The sequence below is a fragment of the Mastigoproctus giganteus genome, chromosome 11 (assembly GCF_048544385.1).
Source record: "Mastigoproctus giganteus isolate SK-2022 chromosome 11, ASM4854438v1, whole genome shotgun sequence".
Classification (NCBI taxonomy): domain Eukaryota; kingdom Metazoa; phylum Arthropoda; class Arachnida; order Uropygi; family Thelyphonidae; genus Mastigoproctus; species Mastigoproctus giganteus.
In genome coordinates this window covers 160,278,869-160,299,007 of record NC_143585.1, presented here as the reverse complement: position 1 = coordinate 160,299,007, position 20,139 = coordinate 160,278,869, and the positions used below count along the sequence as shown (strand labels likewise).

The window sequence follows — 20,139 nt, the reverse complement described above, 5'->3', positions numbered from 1 at the left end:
AAAAATGGCAGCTGTGCTTTAATCCAACAAAGTGTAAGGTATTACACCTGGGAAACAGTAATCCCAAAAAAACTTATTCACTTGGTGGAGTTCAACTAAACCCAGTACTGGAGGAAAGGGACTTGGGTGTTACGATATGGTCAGACATGAAATTCTCTGAGCATTGTAAACAGGTTGCAAGGAAGTCCCATGGTGTCCTATCGATGATCTATTGAACTTTTGGAAGTAGAGATAGGGACGTGATAATCCCATTATATAAGGCTTATGTTAGACCACACTTGGAATACTGTGTTCAAGTATGGAGACCGCACCTAAAGAAAGACATCAAGCTTCTTGAAAGGGTGCAAAGAAGGGTAACTCGCCTGGTGAGATCGGCAAAAGGGCATCCTTATGAAGAAAGACTTCGAATATGTGGGTTGCAGAGTTTGGAAACTAGACACCTTAGAGGAGATTTGATTGAGGTGTTTAAGGCTCTGAGAGGCATCAGTAAAATGAATGAGGAAGAAATTTTCAAGATTACAAATGATGCTAGAACTAGGGGACATAATTTCATGTTACAGGGGGAAATGTTTAGATTGGACTGCAGGAAGTTTTATTTTAGCCAGCGAGTTATAAATTACTGGAATAAGTTGCCTTCATGGGTGGTAGAGGCCGACAGTTTGGGGAAATTCACAGGTCATCTGGATAGTACTTTCGGGTAAGGGAAGCGCATAGGATGATAGGTTTAATTTCCTTTTTATTTATTTTTTATTTATTAATTATTATTATTTAGTTATTTATTTTATTTTATTTATTTATCTATTTTTTGTTTTTATTATTGTTTTGTTCGGGTTTTTTTTTTTTTTTTTTTTTTTTTTTGGCTGGTGCAGCATAAGCCATAGGCTTTCTTGCACCATGCGGCCGTTACTAATACTAATTCACCAATCATACTGCATGTTAGAAGAGATGGGGAATGGTTGACCGGAACTTAGCTCTGGAAACTAAACATGGGTTCCATCCCTTCAAGCCTCCAATAAGCAAAGTGGTGGTATTGCACCGGGTGATGAGAGTCATCTACCACCTAGTACTGCCTGGTAGCATAGAGGGCGGCATTCGTCTATGTGCACCACACCTCAACTCCTGCTTACGTTGATTCACAACTGGGTGGTCACCCACCGTGTGCTTGTGCATGTAGGTTATACCCAGGATTAGTATCAGCCCTACCATTGTGAAGGTGCAAGCAGATGATTTGGCTGTCACAGACCGTCTGCACTTCGCCAAAATGGGTTCCACTTGACTTGAGTGTTACCTGAATGTCAGTTCCATCAGAGTTTTAGACTCCCAGGTAGCAAGTACAGCTTGTCTGGCATATCTGAGGGAAGTCCATGACAACTTCAAGAACAAATTTCTCTTGCTGTTTTCTCTCAGTTATTACAAAATCATTTAACTCCATGTTACAGTTTAATAAACTTCTGGAAACCCCTTCACCAAAGAATTCCTCTTGTGTGAATGTAGATGCAAAATACTTATTTAGTTTTCCAGCAAACTGAGCATGATCAAGAGTCTACCGTTAATATCGACAGGACCAATTTGATAATTTGTTTCCTTTGCCAAATATTTCTCGCAGTCTGCCCTCACTTACTTTGTGTTGCATGATTACATACTTCTTTATATCTACCCTAGGCTTCATTGTCACATGATAATTTGTGTGCATCCCATGCACTTTTCTTGTCTGCCACCATGAGTTTCATCTGACATCAATTTAAGCATATATACCTTGATGAGTAGATTTTACTGACGAGGGTGGTTCAATAAAGAAACGCCCTGACCTAGCTGCAGAGGTGCTATCCTGTTGATTCTTGGCACAGGTTTTAGTCCTCTGCATAGCCACCATGCAGATTTACACATTTTTCCCATTTCATGAGGCTATGGATATCATTTTTGTAGAAGTCATGAGGTTGGTCTTTGAACCATGACTCTGTTGCAGAAATGAGTGTCTCATTGTCAGGGGAGTGAGTCCCCCGAAGAAATGATTTGAGGGAAGGAAACAAGAAGTCTAATATTGCAAGATCGTGTGAGGCTGGTTGGGGCAGTATTTCATATCCAAAGTGGGCTCTTGTGTTGTTGCAGTTTCAGAAGTGTGAACTGGGGCATTGTCTTGAAGCATTCCCGCACCTTTGTTCAGCATGCCACGCCTACATATTTCGATTTTATCTCCTAATTTTGTGAGTAAGTTGGCATAATAGGCACCTGTATTTGTTCTACCTTTCAACATGTAATCAATCATTATTACGCCTTTTCTCATCCCAAAATGCTGTCAGCAAGACCTTTTCTGCTGATGCTTGGACCCTTGTCTTCTTGGAGTGTGGGGAACCATGATGTCGCCATTCCATGGACTGCTTTTTACTTTCAGGGTCGAAATGGTGTATCCAACTTTCATCCTGAGTGATTAGATGAGAGAAAAATATAATTTTTTTGGCACAGGGCTAACAACTCTTGTGATTTCTGTTGTCGATCAGCCTTCTGGAAACCAGTAAATAATCAGATAATCCATCTTGCACTCAATTTCTGTAAATAGAGTTGGTAATGGACTGTTTCAACAGAGCCCACACTAATCTCCACCTCCTGGGACAATTCACGCACAGATATCCGGCGATCTTCCGTGATTAACGATTCCACTTTTCTGATCATGCTGTCATCAATGGCTGAATGGGGACAACCTGGAATGGGCTCAGATTCTACCGATGTCTGACCACACCTAAACTGTGTATGCCAGAGCTTCCCAATGCCATAGGATGGGTCTTCATCCTTAAATACAGCAGTCATCTCCTCGTGGATTTCTTTAGATTTCCCCTTCAAGTACAGATACTGGATTACAGCTCTGGCTTCAACTTTGTCCATCATGCTACTCGTCACATGTTCTGCTCTGTAAGAGAAAAACAAATTAAGACACAGGGCTGAAATTTTACACCTTTAGTACAGAGATATGTATGATGATGCTACACACAAAATATCATTACTCTGCAATATGTGGAAATAGGTGAGAGCGATTCTTTATTGAACCACCCTCATATTTCTTAATTGATATGAAAAGCCTAATAGTTCAATGATTAATTCCTTGAATGCTTCCCATTTACAATTTGCTGATCGTAACATTATCAGTTGATTCCACTGTATAGAATCTAAAACTGTCTGAGACCACCATGATCTCCTTTACAAAAGCAAAAATTCTTCCGTTTACTCTTCGTTATAGTTACATTTTTAAATAAATCTGAAATCAGTACACCTGTGATCACTGCCACCTAGTGGTTCCTTTATCTGCCAATTCTTATTGCATGAAGAATCTGCTGATAATCAGATCAGGAGTATTACTCCCTCTGGTTGCCTCTAACATGCTGCTGTAGAAAACAGTCATTCAATAAATCCTCAAAAAAAAAAGTCTTGCTAGTGTGTATGAGTTACCAAACCACAAGTTCCAGTCTCTGTCTGGGAAGTTAAACTCCCCCATTATAAGACAATCTGATTTACTGGCCCTCTCTATTTCTCTGTACTTTGTTCGTTGTACTCATCAGAGTCATTAGGCCTATAACGCTTCTACTCTCAGTTTGGTTTTCCCGCTGCTGATGTCACACCTTTGGGATTATGCTGATCTGGCTGCAGCATCTGCAGCCAGATCAGCATAATCCCAAAGAAAGCACTGCCTGCTGGTCTCCTATGCACACTTTACAAGTAATAAGAGATGTATTACACTTCCAATATCAGAATAATGGCATACACAAGTCACAAACAAGTTGTATCAGATTAATCCCATAATCCAAACTTCACAGTGTAGTCTGCACAGAAACTGTAGAGAAGAAATTGTTCTCGTTCACCTTTGCATAGAATATAGTTGCCTTATGTATTCCTTTCTGCTGAGGGCAGATGACTGTCTATGTGCAAGGACTGTGACACAGTTTTCACCATTACAGATGTTTTAATTGAATGGCCACATTTTAGACATGAACAATGTATATATTTTGCTGCTTTTAGCAATCTGACTGAGTCCTGTACACTCAGTCAGATACTATCTGACAATGACCACGTGTTCATTTTTTCTATCTAATTAAAATTAACTAACTTGTTTAGTTCTATTTAAAGTATAATTAAAAGTGTATATAATTGTTATATATAATATCGGTGTAGATGCACCATAGTTTACCCAAAAATTTAAACTACATATGTAGTGTAAAAGGCATTGTTTTAATTGTATCTCATATTGTGGCTGCCTTCACAACGAGATACCAGGTATTGCACTACTTTGAATAAGTAATGCTTCTCTAGAAGAGAAGACTACTGTTATTTATTCTTGGTGGATACCACCACTGAGACGGCACCATTTCAAAGCTAGTTGTATATGTGTGGGTTGATAACTACTATCTACTTGTCCCTATTAGACTTAGAAAAGCAAAAAAGTAGAGGGAAAGTTATAGTAAGAGAGGAATAAGAAAAGAAACGGTGTAGAAGAATAAAAGGGATTAACTCCTTCAACTCACATTACTCAAAAACTCAGACTCTTCGAATAGGCAGCATTGCCCCAGTGGGCATGACTGTTGTTACCTATTCTCAGAAACTCCTGGCCGCGTAAAGCAACCCCTAATGGTACACTGTTGCCATTATCAAAGCTGTTGGCCTATCATCGGTGGGTGGGCAGGTACCCTGGTAATACAACATGCCATCACAGTTGTGAAGTAATTCCACAATATGAGAATGCTAAATGGTGTACAGATAATGTGTTTAGAGATGAAATGCACAAGACATAATTATATGTGGGTTATAAGTAATCAATTAGATAGTATCGGTGTAGATATTATAGGTTACCCAAAAATTTGAACTGTGTGTGTAGTGTAAAAGGCATTGTTTTAATTATATCTCGTATTGTGACTGCCTTCACAACGAGACACCAGGTATTGCACTACTTTGAATAAGTAATACTTCTCTAGAAGAGAAGACTACTGTCATTTATTCTCAGCGGATACCACCACCCAGACAGCACCATTTCAAAGCTTTTGGCCTATCATCGGTGGGTGGGCAGGTACCCTGGTAATGCAATATGCCATCACAGTTGCGAAGTGATTCCACAATATGAGAGATGCCAAATGGGTGTACAGATAATGTATTTAAAGATGAAACTGTGATGGCGTGTTGCATTACCGGGGTACTTGTCCACCCACCAATGATAGGCCAACAGCTTTGAAACAGTGCCGTCTGGGTGGTGGTATCCACTGAGAACAAATAACAGTAGTCTTCTCTTCTAGAGAAGCGTTGCTTATTCAAAGTAGTGCAATACCTGGTGTCTCGTTGTAAAGGCAGCCACAATATGAGATACAATTAAAACAATGTCTTTTATACTATATACGTAGTTTAAATTGTTGGGTTAACTATGGTGTGTCTACACTGATATTATATAGTTAATTACTTATAACTCATATACTGTATAATTATGCCTTGCGCATTTCATCTTTAAATAAATGTTATATATATAGACTTTAATACTTTTTTATATATCATCTATATCTTTTTTGGTGATTTTCTATTCTTATATAACTTACAAGTCCTTTTGTGACATAGTGACCAATTTTCATTGATCACTGGAATCTCTTATTGCCTTTTTATCAGTTACCATTTTTATAACTTTTTATTAATTATTTACTGTTGATGCATTATAGCCGATGTTGCTAGTGCACCACTAAACTCCAAACCAAACATTGTGAACCATCATAAAAGAGTCTAATCTTTTTAAGCATTTTAATAAGGCAAATATTGTATTTGCTATTAAAAATCTTTTTAATTGAAGTCTTAAAATTTCAATTAAAGGAAATAATGCAGAAATTTTTAAGGCTAAGAACAATGAACTGTTCAGCTCTATGTGGAATGCAAGGTATTAAAGGCACACTAGCCTTAATGTATACATGAATCTCTTATTGCCTTTTTATCAGTTACCATTTTTATAACTTTTTATTAATTATTTACTGTTGATGCATTATAGCCTATGTTGCCTTATCTATATAGCCTTATCTTGGAAGCTACTAGGCTTTACATACCAACTAAGAAATATTGTTCAAGGTTTAGGCCAAAATGGATGTCAGATGAACTAATGAGGCATATGGCAGAGAAGAAAAATGCATGGGATACTTACAAATTAACACATGACACAGAAGCCTATGATAGATACAAGTTGATATGCAACCAAGTTACAAAGGAGGTTAGGCAGGCAAAGGCAGATTACGAGAAATCCTTGGCAAGGGATGCAAAGAAAAACAGCAAAGAGTTCTTTACTTATGTAAACTCTAGAAGGAAGGGGATGAATCAGATTGGTCCACTTGATATTGATGGGTCAACTGTTGATGATCCTGCTCAGGTAGCTAACAAACTAAATGAATATTTTGCATCGACATTCACACATGAGGAGTTATTCAGCAAGGGAAATGCCAGAGGTGTATTCAGCTCTAGCAGTAAGCTACAGAATCTTGAAATAACTGGGAGTAAAGTGGAGGAGAAACTGTTGAAGATAAACACAAGAAAGGCACCCGGGGTGGATGGGATCTATCCAGTTATATTAAAGGAGGCAGCAAAGGAAGTAAGCAAACCCTTAGCCATAATTATGAGAGCTTCCTTGGACTCAGGGGAGGTACCCATAGACTGGAAATGTGCAAATGTGACCCCAATTCACAAAGGAGGATCAAAGGCTGACACAAGTAATTATAGACCTGTGAGCTTAACGTCTGTTCCAGGAAGATTAATGGAGGCACTAGTTAAAGAAGCACTGCAGGATCATTTAGACAAGACTTCAGTTATAGCTCAGACACAGCATGGTTTTGTTAAGGGGAAGTCTTGCCTGACCAACTTGATTGGATATTATGATGCAGTCACAAAAGAACTGGATGCAATGAATAACTTTGATATTATATACTTGGATCTTAGAAAGGCTTTTGATACTGTTGCACATGGAAGACTGCTACACAAATTGGAGCAGTGTGACATTGGAGGCAAATTGCTGCTATGGATAAAAAGGGGTGGTTGAGGGGGAGAAGACAGAGAGTGGTAATCAATGGACACTGCTCATCGTGGACTAATGTTATTAGTGGAGTCCCTCAGGGCTCAGTGTTGGGTCCATTATTGTTTTCTGTATTTATAAATGATATTGATGATGGTATATCAAGCTTAATGTCCAAGTTTGCAGATGATACAAAGGTTGGCAGGGTTGTCAAGGACACTACTGACACTATACTGCTGCAACAGGATCTGGAAAGGTTGAGCAGATGGGCTGAGAGGTGGCAAATGAAGTTAATCATTGACAAATGTAAAGTACTACACATGGGAAACAGCAACCCCAGAGCAACGTATCAACTCTGTGGTACTACACTGACAGTGGTAGAGAATGAAAGGAACTTGGGGGTGGTTGTGCAGGCAGATATGAAGTTCTCTGAGCAGTGCAGACGGGCTGCAAGAGTAGCTAATGGAGTATTGTCAATGATATACAGGAATTTTTCCAGCAGGGATAAGGAGGTGATTATTCCATTGTATAAGGCAATGGTCAGGCCACACCTAGAGTACTGTATACAGGTCTGGAAGCCTCATTTCAAGAAGGATGTAGAGCTGCTGGAACGAGTACAGAGAAGGGCAACAAGATTAGTGAATGGAACAAAGGGGTGCTCTTACGAAGAAAGGCTTAAGTTTTGCAAATTACAGTGTCTGGAGACTAGGCACCAGCGAGGTGATCTGATAGAGGTGTATAAAGCCTTGAATGGTTTAAGCATGCTCAATGCTGATGGGATTCTTCCTCTAGCTCAGAAAAATCACCTGAGAGGGCATAAATTCAAATCGAGGAAAGACAGATGTAGGATAGACGTGAGGAAATTTGCCTTTAGCCAGCGGATGGTTGGTTGGTGGAACAGACTTCCATCCATTGTGGTGGAGGTTGATAGCCTAAATAAGTTTAAGGCTCAGCTGGACAGGTATTTGGAACGAACAGAGGGGTGAAGTGGAAGTGGGTTTTTTTTTTTTGGCTGATGCTGCATAAGCTTGCTTTCTTGCATCAAATGCCTCTACTAATGCTAATGCTAATGCTAAATGAAAGAAATATATAAGAGCAAAATAACACAACTTAAACATTTCATTATACTGTATAATATACTCCATGAGTAATACCAACCTTATATAAAACACGTGAAACACGATTAAACAATACTTGACATTAAGTAACATGCATATGATATTGGAGTTCTTTACTGGACTGGTTATGTTGTTTCCTATCTTGCTGATTGGGGTGCCTCCGTAGCCAGGTGGGAAGGAGCAGCAGTGCGCAGCACACGCTTCTTGATTAGACCGGGGTTCGAGCCCGTCACCACCAAATACAGAGGATGCGGAAAGGTCAAGGAATTACCACCGCATATCCCGGAGCAATATGGCCTTAGTTGCTAATGCTCCTAAAAAAAAAAAAAAAAAAAAATCTTGCTGATTGAATGAACCATGGTCCCTATTGGTGGAAGACTGAATTACACTGGAATCAGGATTATAAGGTTTAATATTGGAGGAAATGGTGATTGACTCTTCTATTCTGAATTTATCGGTGCACATGCTTTAGTTTCTTTTCAATTTTGAAACTAATGAGGCAGAGAGTTGCTGGAAGGAAAGAAGAAACAATGATGGAAAGGGAGGAGGAGAAGTCAGTTAGGAAGAATGGCATTGGAGAAGAATAAAAGTGGTAGGAAGAGAATGACATAGAGGGAAGAGGCAAGCCAAAGCAAAGCAGCAAGATTGATGCACTGACTGCATGGAGATTAGAAAAGACTTTGTATAAAACTCCTTGAGTCAGGGGTTGTTGTTGCTCTCTGAATACCTTTATTTTTGGAAAATCCAGTAGTGTGTGTGGCTGGATTAGAGGAGCTGATCCTGACAAAATGATTGCCCTCAATTTCTTCTGTTCAAGTGTAAATCTTTCTGCTGGTTGATAGCATATTAGCAGAATAACCTGAAATTATGATGTTAGAGTTAGGCATGACCATGTAGCTGGGACCCTGGGTGGCTGTGAAGGTCTTGAGAGGGATCTAGGCAGAATCTGTGATTCCTTGTATGAACTTATTGAGATTCATTTATTACAAAGATCTCTGGTGAACTTGAGTTCTTTCTGATGTAAGGTACCAGTATAGATGATGGCATCTTGGAGATTGAATGAATGGGTATTCTATTCTTGATGAGGATGGTTTAGTGCATATGGAAAGATTCTCCCTGTGTGATTGCTTGGGCCTGAGAATTTGTTTGCCAATTAGGAGCTAGAATGTTTCAATAAGCTTCTGTGTCACAGCTATGAATCCCAAGTAGGATATAATGTCTTGGATAAAGTTATCCTTAGTTTCATTGTCATGTGTCAGTGAGGACTTAATTGAATTAATTCTCTATAAAATTATGAAAGTTTTAGTAGTACTGTTGTACAAACTAAAGCGAAATAAAAATTTGGCGAAGGTAAAGAAAGCCAACACAAAAACCACAGGAAACTTCGAGAAACTTTTAGCGGTCAAATGTGTTTCCCGGTACTGCACCTTCTCCCTGCATTCTCAGTAAACATATAGTGCATGTTATCGGTAATGGCAGTAGAAGTTGATAACAATGTATTGATTATTTTTTTCCCTCATTATTAAAAGCAGATTGTGCTTTTAATAAATTTCAGACCTTCACGGCTGAAATTTACTTATGGGTACACCCCTCCAGACTGCCTCAGTCTTAGGGTGTTTATCCCCCTTCCTGCTGTTTTAATCCAATAGGAAAACTACTTCTATTGCAACTACCAATAACACACAGTCTGTAGATGTCGTTTTCGTATTGGGTTAAAACAGCGAGAGGGGGGGGTAAACACCCTGAGGCTGAGGCAGTCTGGAGGGTGTAACCATAAGTAAATTTCAGTCCACTCATGAACTCTGATAATCTGCTTTTAATGATAAGAAAAAAAAACTAATGAATACATCGTTATCGACTTCTACTGCCACTACACGCACCATCTGTTTACCGAGAATGCAGGGAGAAGCCTGCAGTACTGGGAAACGCTTCTGACCCGTAAAAGTTCCCTGAAATTTCCCATAGTTCTCGTGTTGACTTCCTTTACCTTAGCCAAAAAATTTTTTAAAAATCTTTTTTGCATTTCCTTTTATATATACATTTTTCCCCCTTGATATATCAGTGAAGATGACTCAGTAAGTACTGCACAAATAAATTATTTTGTTTTCTGCTGAAAGACAGATTATAATTTCAGAGTTCTACAGTTGATGAACTTGACAGACACAAGGTTACCTCAGGGAGGATGTGAGAAGCTAGAGTTTGCTATGTTGAGCTTCTTTGAACAGTTTAGAAAAATATATGTTGGAGATCAAGTTCAGAAAACTTCAAAAGTATATAGAAGACTGTCTGAGGTTCTTGGTCTTAGTGATGAATCTATGGTGCTAAGTGTTTTTATTAGGAAAATGTAAGTCTCTTTTTCTCATTTCAAATAATGCATGTTAAATTAGAACATTTTTTATTTTTAATTTTCCTTGAAATGTGTATAAAATTGTAAATACAGTTGAAATGGATGCTCTTGTTTCATTGAGAATATTATATTTATTTTTGTTTTTATAAGATATAATAGAATTTAAAAGGCAGTGTCATAATAAGAAAAGTTAACCAAAATCCCAAGGATTTAGATATCAGAGTAAAATAAACAACTCCCTGCCCTCCAAACATGAAAGTTACTTAAACCTATAATACTCCAGTATTATATTTTGGATGATGATACATAAGAAAAAGATGCTTGTTGACATTAACTTGATATCTGTAGATTGTAATTTTCTGGTAATACATAAAAATAGCCATGAAGAAGCTTAACATCATTTTTAAGGGAAAATCTGATAAACAATAATGAGTACACTCATGATTTGAATGCAGGAAATGTGTTTATATCTACCTTAGCAAAGAATTTAATTTGGTCTTATACATAGTGTAAGACCAAATACATAGTCTCACAATCAGAGATAAAAACACTAGCTACACAAAATAGGGTATAGTCATCCTTTGAAAGAGAATACATTAAAACACTACTTAGAAGTAGGGTCTCTAAGGGATGCGCCAGTGAGCGATTGAACTTCTCTTGTCTCTGGTTCTCTGAGACAGTCACCCACAGGCCATGGTGTCAAAATTTACATGTGATGTTAAGATTTGAAGAGTGATGAATGACAATGCCAAGTAGCATGCTCCTTCAGGATGACTTTGATATGCATCAGGGTTAGTCAGAAAAGGGATAACAATATTCTAGATGTTACTTCTTAAAAAAAAAAGCACCAAATAATTTGAATAGGAAGAATCGAGGAAAAACTATAGAAGCGGAAGGTAGAGATGCCAAAGCTACAATGTAGGGATATGAAGTTCTCTGTGCAGCACGTTACAAATAGGACCTATAGGTACCCTTTCAAACAATGGTTTATGAAACAGTTGCAAGTATAACAGGTTATAATTCTGCTTTCTGGTGCCACCACGAGACCATACTTGAAATACTCTGTCCGGGAATGTGGAGGTCACAACTGATAAAAAAAACATTAGCCTGATATGTGGATTACAAAGTTTGATGTTAATTACTAACATCAGAATTGATCTGATTGAGCTCTATTAGGGATCAATAAAATGAAGGTAAAATTTTCATGGTATTAAATTGACTCTATAACCATCTAACATTAGCATGGTATTAATGTTTATGGCTTTTATGATCATTGTAGTTGTACCAAAGTATACAGATACTTTTTTTTTATTTATTTTTATTATTTTTTTCTTTTTTTGCATGTGCAGCAAAGGAATCAGGCTTCCTTGTGCCATGTGATTAATATTAACATCACTGAGCTTGGTCCTTCCAAGACCTGGTTTCTCTAAAAACACAATTCTTCTGAAAAACATGTAGTTCAAGTTCACATTAACTACATGTTTTTTAGCATTGGTTCACTTGAAGTAAGACTACCATTTACATGTGTTAATTAGACTATCATCGATGTGTTTGAGGTTAAGGGACAAATAACTGGAAAGCAGTTGTCAACCATTATAAATATTATCTAGATATGTGCAAATTTCAATGCAGAAAGATAAACACTAGTTGAAATGAGAAAGACAGTGTGAGCATTTCTTGGCATCAACATTGTTCAACGGTCTTCTAACATCCTCATGTTATAAGCCCACAGGAGACCTCAAATAGATTGTGTTCCATAAGGCAGTTGAAAATTTATCATATAAGTGATAATGATAGACAAAAAGTAAGTTAGTAATTTAGTTAGCTCTCTCTTTAGATTAACAAGCAGTAAAACCACCATTGGGATGTGTTGTGTTTGCCATGCAATGCGACCTGTGGAAATTTTAAAAGGGAGATCCTGGTGATTGTGAGGCCCAGCTTCAACCACCACTTTTGTCCCTACTTCAACTAGATGGGTGGTCCTTGAAGGCTTGGCTAGGATCAATGAGCTAGGGGATTCTCCTTCAAGGGTCAGCTGTTCCAATGCATGACCCTACCCTCATGGTCCGAAGGACAGGGTTCAGGCTAGCCGTGGAGCGGTTATGGTGCCTAGGTAGCCATGACATCCCACTCCTGAGTGCATTTATTGCCTGCCGGGTGGGAAGCCCAGTTGCTGAACCAAATTAAAAATCGCTAACAATTCTGATGCTCTAAATCCTTCTTCTGGACCCCAACAAGGTCCCTACCAGAAAATTATAACATAGAATCAGAAAATGCTACCTCAAGAAAAGAAAATGAACCAAAACTGAAGACAAATCAGGTCCTACCCCTCGATAACTGATTGTTCTTTCCACAAGTGAAAAACCCATAGGAAAAATGTCACCCTTCTTCATCCAGAAGGGTTTGAAACGGCTGCATGATCACTGAAATCGCCCAAACAGCTTTGTTCTGGCAACATCCTGAGTGAAACGAAAACTAATAGGCACTCTGAAACATCTATTGGGGGAATACAAATTGTTGTAACCCCACACAAGACACTGAACTCATCCTGATGCATTATTTCGGAATGGGAATCTACTCGAAGTGTCTGAGGAAGAAATCTGTTCAGAACTAAAAAGCCAAGGAGTTATAGCAGCAAAGCAAACGATCTTATGTAGGGATGGGAATCTAGTTCTGACTAGGAACCTTATCCTTTTAATACACCAATGTCTTCCAGTGAGATTAAAGCTGGTTGTCTGAACTGCATAGTACGTCCATATGTTCCAAACTCTAAAGCTTCAAGTGGCAGAGATATGGACATTCACAAATAGCCTGACATGGTGCCCTTCCATGCTCAAAATGTGGGGCAAAGAACTGTGAGATTTTAACATGTAAAGCAGAAAAATCCACCTGCATTAACTGCCAAGTTAATGCAGGTTAATGCCATTAACTGCCACCCTGCCAATCCAGTATGTTCAAGAGTAGGAGCATGCTGGAGGTGGAAGGAAGAAAAGGAAATACGACTAAAGGCAGAGCTGGACATCTCATACCAGGATGCCAGAAAAGCAGTTAAACCAGTAAGTAACAATAAGGAAACATGCTGAAAAGGTTGCCAAGAAATGTTTGATTGTGACTCAAATGGAAATGACTGTTCCACCAAAAAGTTATTCTCGCACAGAAATCTGTTAGCTGCCACTCCTATATTGGTACCTCCAAGTACTCCAGCTGCAAAAATCAAGCATTAACAAAACATTACTGAAAACTCAACCTCTATTTTTTTGTTGTACCACTGAATGGCAGTACAGGAAAAAATTGATGTTGAAATGGAGGGACCTGATGACTCAGTTTTGGAACTCATTGTAGAGAAGGAGGAAATGGACAGTAGACAGTGTCCATACTTACCCAAAATGATCAATCCAAGGTTGAGAAAAATAAAGCCGCCAGCATCCAAATTCCTACAGTGAAATCCGTGGATTCTATAGAAATGCAGAAGACATCAAAGCCCTACTATGAAAGCATGAAGCAGCCTGCTTTTGCACATAGGAGACATATTTAAAGGCAAATGATGACTACTATGTGTAACATCACCATCATTTGTGAGGATAAAATTGTGGATGACCCTACTTATGAAGAAATCAAATCATCGTAGCCATTCAGACCCCCTTTCAACCTTTGTGATCAGTTCTATTTTTTTGCCACCTGGAACCAACCTCTTCCAGAAAGACCTTGATGATCTTGTTATGCAGGTCCCCCCCCACTTCTTACTTCTTTGATATTTTAGCGGACATAATACTTTGTCGGATAGTGCTCACTGACATTGACCTCTCCTTGTAAACTTGGGAACAAACTGCTCCTTCCACCTACTTACCTGTACTTTTTTGGCCATTGCTCTTTCTGTCTGCTCCCCTTTTCTCCTCCCTTCTCTCACTTTGGAGGTGTAGGAAGTGTATAGAATTGGTTACTGTCCTGTGAAAACCAACCTAATTAGTGCAAGACTGCATTTTACTTTTAGTTTATTGTGGTAGAAGAATAATCAGGCTGACTGGAATGTCTTTCAACATCTGGCAAATGTTGACATTGCCACAGTCAATCAGGCGCCCATCAATGAGGCATTCAAGTACATCATGAAAGTATTGTCCATGCAGCTGCGATTGCAATTCTGAAAACATCTACCCAATTTCCACTATTTCCCAAACTGTAGTGGAATTCAGAATGCACAGCAGCAGCAAAGAAAGGCACAAAAAGCCTGGGGGATATTCCGCCGATATCCCTCAAATGAAAACTTAATATTATTTAAACTTAAGAGCCAAAGGGAATTTTGGATCCATTTTACTTCATAACCCAGGCTGCAAGTTCATAAGTATCTTGGACAAAATCCCGAAAATGAAGGGAAAATATCCATCATGCCCTTCAGTGATCCTTGAACAAAATGGGTGTCCGATTGCAGATTGAACTACAGTTGCAAATACTCTAGGGGAAACATTTGCAAAAATATCACAATAACATCATTCCTCCAAGAGTACTTGGCCCGGAAAGAGAAAATGGAGAAACTTCCATTAAGCTTCTCTTCAAAAGGGCTTGAACTATATACAGTCACTCCCCGACTTACGTAAGGGTTGTGTTCTGTGGAAATCTACGTGTCGGAATTTCTCTAAATGCTTATGCAGCACTCGCAAATTTGATTGAAACAAAAAAAGAAATGTTGGACGAACCTGTAAATACAATTATTTATTCATATTTTTTTTATCTCATGCACAGGAAAAATCACAAAAAGAGAGAGGAGACAGCCATAACATCAGCAAGTTTTACCGTTCATGCATTGTTGCCAGAATTAACTCTCCAGCTGATAAACACGGCGCTACAGAAGTTGAGAGCTGTGGAGATTTTGAAGGGATTTTTTCCGACACATCACAAAATTTCTCTGTAGCTGCAGAATCTGCACTGGCAACTTCACTGCATACTTTAATGTTTTGGAAACCAGCGTGATGCTTGAACCTATTAAACCACTCATTGCTTGCCACAAACTTGGCTTGGGGTTTACCGTACTTATCCATAATATCTTCATAAATACTTCTTGCTTTTGCTTGAATGGCCATTGGACTCGGGCACTTGCTTCTGAATCTGATTTTCCATCCATATTATTAATAGCTTTTCCGTCTTCGATATAGCACCTGAACTGTTTTGTGATCAGTGTTGATCACAAATGTGTTGATCATTTAACATGTTCTTTTATACGTGCACTGTCCCTTAAAATAGTATTCACAGTTGAAGCAGCGAGCCCAAATTCTGTGCAATAGATAACAAACTTTGTCCTGCTTCATACTTCTTAATTAATCATCTTCGTTTCAAAATCAATTTTGTTTCGTTTCTTGCCAACACTTGCTCTTTCCGTTGGTCCCCTTTCCCTTCACCATTGTAATAAATAAATAGGGATGAAGAGAAGATTCTGAAATTTAATTATGTTTTTTATATGATTGAAGATTTCATTGAAGGGGAACTCATTTCACCATAATACCGAAACATAAAAACCCACAGAATTCCAGTTATCACTATTATCTCAAATGCAATAAGATCGAGTTTACTACCCATTTACAATAGATTGTGCTAATAGAAAAGCCCAATAAGCCGGAAGTGCAAATTGTTTTTATTGTTTTATGGTAGTGACCTCCAGAAATGTGTTTTAGAAAAATATCACAAAGGCGTTCAAAATTGATTCTTATATCGGAACACATTATAACGATGAAAGCGTAGTGCAATTTCCATTATAAAAATGAACTTTTAGAGAGATATACAGCTTAGTTTTATAGCAAAAAATTCAACTTCTGGAGTCTCGGAACAAATTATCAAAACAAAAATATGTTATTGGGTTCACATTACGATATTTACATGATACCTCCATTTATCCCCAAGGGATGCAAAATATGTTTCCACGGTTTTTTTAAGTTTGCACGGCCAACAAAAACTTACGTAAAGTCGAATTTCCATAAGTCAAGTATTAAATAAGCCGGGGAGTGGCTGTAATAAGCCCTTTACACAGTAAGAGTTAAGTGCAGCACTTTTTCTCACATGATCAAGTGCTGTGGGACCAGCACTTGATCATGAATTAGGAAATGATAAAACACCTCTCACCACAATCTAAGAATTACCTTTTAATTTTATTTAATAAAATCTTTCTTGAGAAAGAATTTCTGATTCCTGGCAAAAGCAATTGTCCTTGCCTTTCCAAAGCCAGGAAAAGATCTTTAAAATCCAAGTAACTCTCATTGCTTCACTCTGATAAGCTGTGTCCTGCTTTCCAGGACACAATACAGCTTCCAAAGAATCGGATTCAATATAAATCATTTTATCAGACTAGAAACGTGCATTCATGATCATTTTATTAAATCCGAGCATCGGTGGCAGTTTTCATATCAAAAAGCTTATGACATAGTCTGGCAATTTGGCTTATTGCAAAACCTCTATAACTTTGGTCCTAGAGGTAACCTTCCTCTCTTTATTAAAAATTCTTTTAATTCACCAATTTCAAGTTCATTTGGGATTCACACTCTCTTGAGTATTTTGCCAAGAGAAGGGAGTCCCACAAGAATTGGTTTTAAGTTTCATGCTTTTTGCAGTTAAAATCAACTCTGTCACAGAACAACTTCCACCAGCAGTAAACAATGCCCTCTACGTTGATGATTTATGATATTTTTCCATTCTTTCAATATGAGGGTCATTGAAAGGCAACTGCAAAAAGCCATTGATCACCTTACATCTTGGTCTTTGGCTAATGATTTCAGGTTTTCATCATAGAAGACTGTGTACACTTTTGTCACAAATGTAGCCTTCATCCTGACCCAGAATTAGGGCTTCATCAAAGCTCAAGCATTTGCATCAAACTCTATTCCCAGGTACAGGACTTTTGGCATGGATGACAGGTCACAAATAAACTATATCAAATTAAGCCTGTAACCAAGCAGTGGCATTCCAGTCTGTGTGTGGTTCGAATAGAGGAAGTTGCTCCTGTTCGGATCCACATAGGTCACGGTCATCTGACACATTCTTTCTTGCTGAGGGTGGAGGATCCACCTATGTCTGAGAACTTTAAAACTATTTTAACTGTTGTTCACATTTGTATTGAATGTCCCCGTTTTACCACTGCAGGCAGTTTATATTTTACAGATTTTATTAATCTGGCCGAACTCTTTACGCTCGGGCCAGATTTTAGATGACAGAGACAATATGTCTAATGTTTTTAACTTCTTTAAGTCCGTTAATTTATAAATGCTTATTTTAATTTATACTTTTATATTTTGATATACATTTACCTCTTGTGACATGGTAACCTGTTCAGGCTACCAAATATATCTTTAAGGTGTTATTGATATTTCGACTTGGCACATTATGGCCTTAGATATCAATGTGCCAGAAAACAACAAATGTCTAACTAATAGGATATAACTCAGGTGGAATTATGGATAAACTTTGATACCCAATTACTTCTTTGGCCTGGTGGTAGTCTGGCTGGTAACTCAAAAAAAAATAATGTTCCATCATCGACTCTTAATAATAATTTATTAAAAATCTGAATTTTTTTCTGACTGCCCTTTCTTCAAGATAATGAGGCTTTTACTTCACTGTTTTGTGAAGTATTTTTGTGTGATTTTCATACAGAAATTGTATGCAAGAACGCTGTACAAGAAACTCATCACCATCTTGGAGCTGCATGCGTACCCACTTAGCATTTGTAATTGGAGCATAGAAACAGCATGCTAAGTGAATTGCATTAAGTATGAGATATATTCCAATGGGATTTGAAAAGTTTGTGGCCTGAGTAATGGTATTGTGGCCTGAGTAAAGGAAAGAGCAATGGTACATTGTTAAAAATTTCTGTACTTAATGTATAACGCTTCAAATAGTAACCCACCAAGTTTCATTCAGTTTCAGTTATGCCTTATTTTAATTACACGCCCTGAAATAAACTGTCATGTAAATGAGGAAAGATAGACAAAATCAGTGACTATGCTGTCATCTGATATTGGGGGAGAAGGACTAATGTTAAAGGTAATTCAGAAGGATGTGATTACAACACTGAGGAGATGACCCACGCTGTGTAAGACCTGTATGTTCTTTCACAGCAGGCATTGTTTCCTGTGTACTTGATCTGGTGATGAATGATTAACAAGCAACAGTTTGGTACATTGTCAGTGTCTTTGGCACCTCATCAAAATTCACATACTGAATAATAACAGAGGTTCTCACTATGAAAAAGATATCAGCACAATGGGTCCCACATTTGTTGACTCAAATCAAAAATGCACAAGAGTTGTGAAGTCAAGTGAAAATTTACAGCTCTTCTCCTCTCCAAAGAAAACTACGTCGATTCCTTCTGCTGTTAAGGTGATGGCATTAGTTTTTTAGGGATGCTGCTACATGGAAAGGCCAGGCAGTAACGGGGGCATGTTATGCAGACCATGTGAGATGTTTAGATGAAAACATCAAAGTCAAAGACTCAACAAAGGAGTCTTGTTTCACCTGGATAACCCGCCTGCTCACAAAGCCTGTCATTGCCATGACTGCACTTCATGAATTCAGCTTTGAAATCGTGGACATTCCCTCATATGCACCAGTTGTAATAACATTAGACTTTCACCTATTTCCTAATTTTAGTATATACCTGGCTGGCATCAGTTTTTCCACTAACAGTGATGCATTGCTATAATAGATACATTCCTGGAGCCCTAAGAGAAAACCGTCTTTGCAGCTGTCATCAATTCATTTCAGTATCAGTGAAAAAAGTGTATTGTCTCCAAAGCACATTATGTTAAAAAGTATCATGTTCCAGACTCCACTGGCATACACTCTATAATGAGTAATATCCATGAAAGCAAGGTACATATGTGGCATAATAATGTGTATAATGATTGTTACACTTACAAAAATAGTAGACATGAAAAGAAAAAAATAAAATAACAGGCATTTGTTGACAGATGGTGCCAAAATTCTCCTAGGAAGTTTGTCACTATCGGATTGACTTTGTAGATGTTCAGCACTTCTATTAGCCAGCTATGAGGCACCGAGTCGAAGGCCTTGCAGTAGTCGATGTAGGCTGTGTACATTTTGGCACTTCTTGAAGGCTTGCTCAATAACCATGGCATCTACAGTTAATTGCTCCTTGCTTCCTTTGCTCAGCCCCTTGCACCCTTTCTGCTATTCGGCCATTATGTTCTGGCTCTCCAAGTGGTCTGATATCTTACTGGTTATGCAGCTGCTCCGGATCTTGTACATAGTTGGGAGGCATGTGATTGGCCTATATTTTGCCGGATTTCTTGTATCTTCATCTTTAGGTTTCAGATATGTGGTTCCTTGAGTGAGAAACTTCGGGATTGTCTCTGGGTGCCTTATCATTCGGGTGAACTCCTCTGTTAGGTGCTTGTGTGTTGAAGTGAGCTTCTTATACCATTAGTTGTGGACGTTATCTATTCCTGGAGTTCGCCAGTTGTGAGAGTTCTTGATCGCCTGTTTTACTTCTTTCCAAATCTCCCACTCTCTCATTTCTTGTACATCCTTGGTTTTCTTGTGTTCTAGTTCTATCCATAGGACTCAGCTGTTATGTCTTACTTTCCTGCTCTATATGTTTCCCCAGAACTCCTCAATCGTCTTCTGCTTGGGTGATCCATTCCTTTCTTTCTTTCCCCGTCTGC

The 20,139-nt window shown here is 38.3% G+C and overlaps 1 protein-coding gene across 1 annotated transcript in view; it reads left to right on the top strand.

Annotated features, from left to right (window-relative positions):
• Ranbp16 (Ran-binding protein 16) overlaps window positions 1-20,139 on the top strand; it is a 902,587-nt gene that overhangs the window by 509,218 nt on the left and 373,230 nt on the right. Inside the window, exon 14 of the mRNA XM_090384993.1 lies at window positions 10,265-10,474. Coding sequence (XP_090241119.1) covers window positions 10,265-10,474 — 210 coding nt within the window. The remainder of the gene's footprint in view (window positions 1-10,264; window positions 10,475-20,139) is intronic.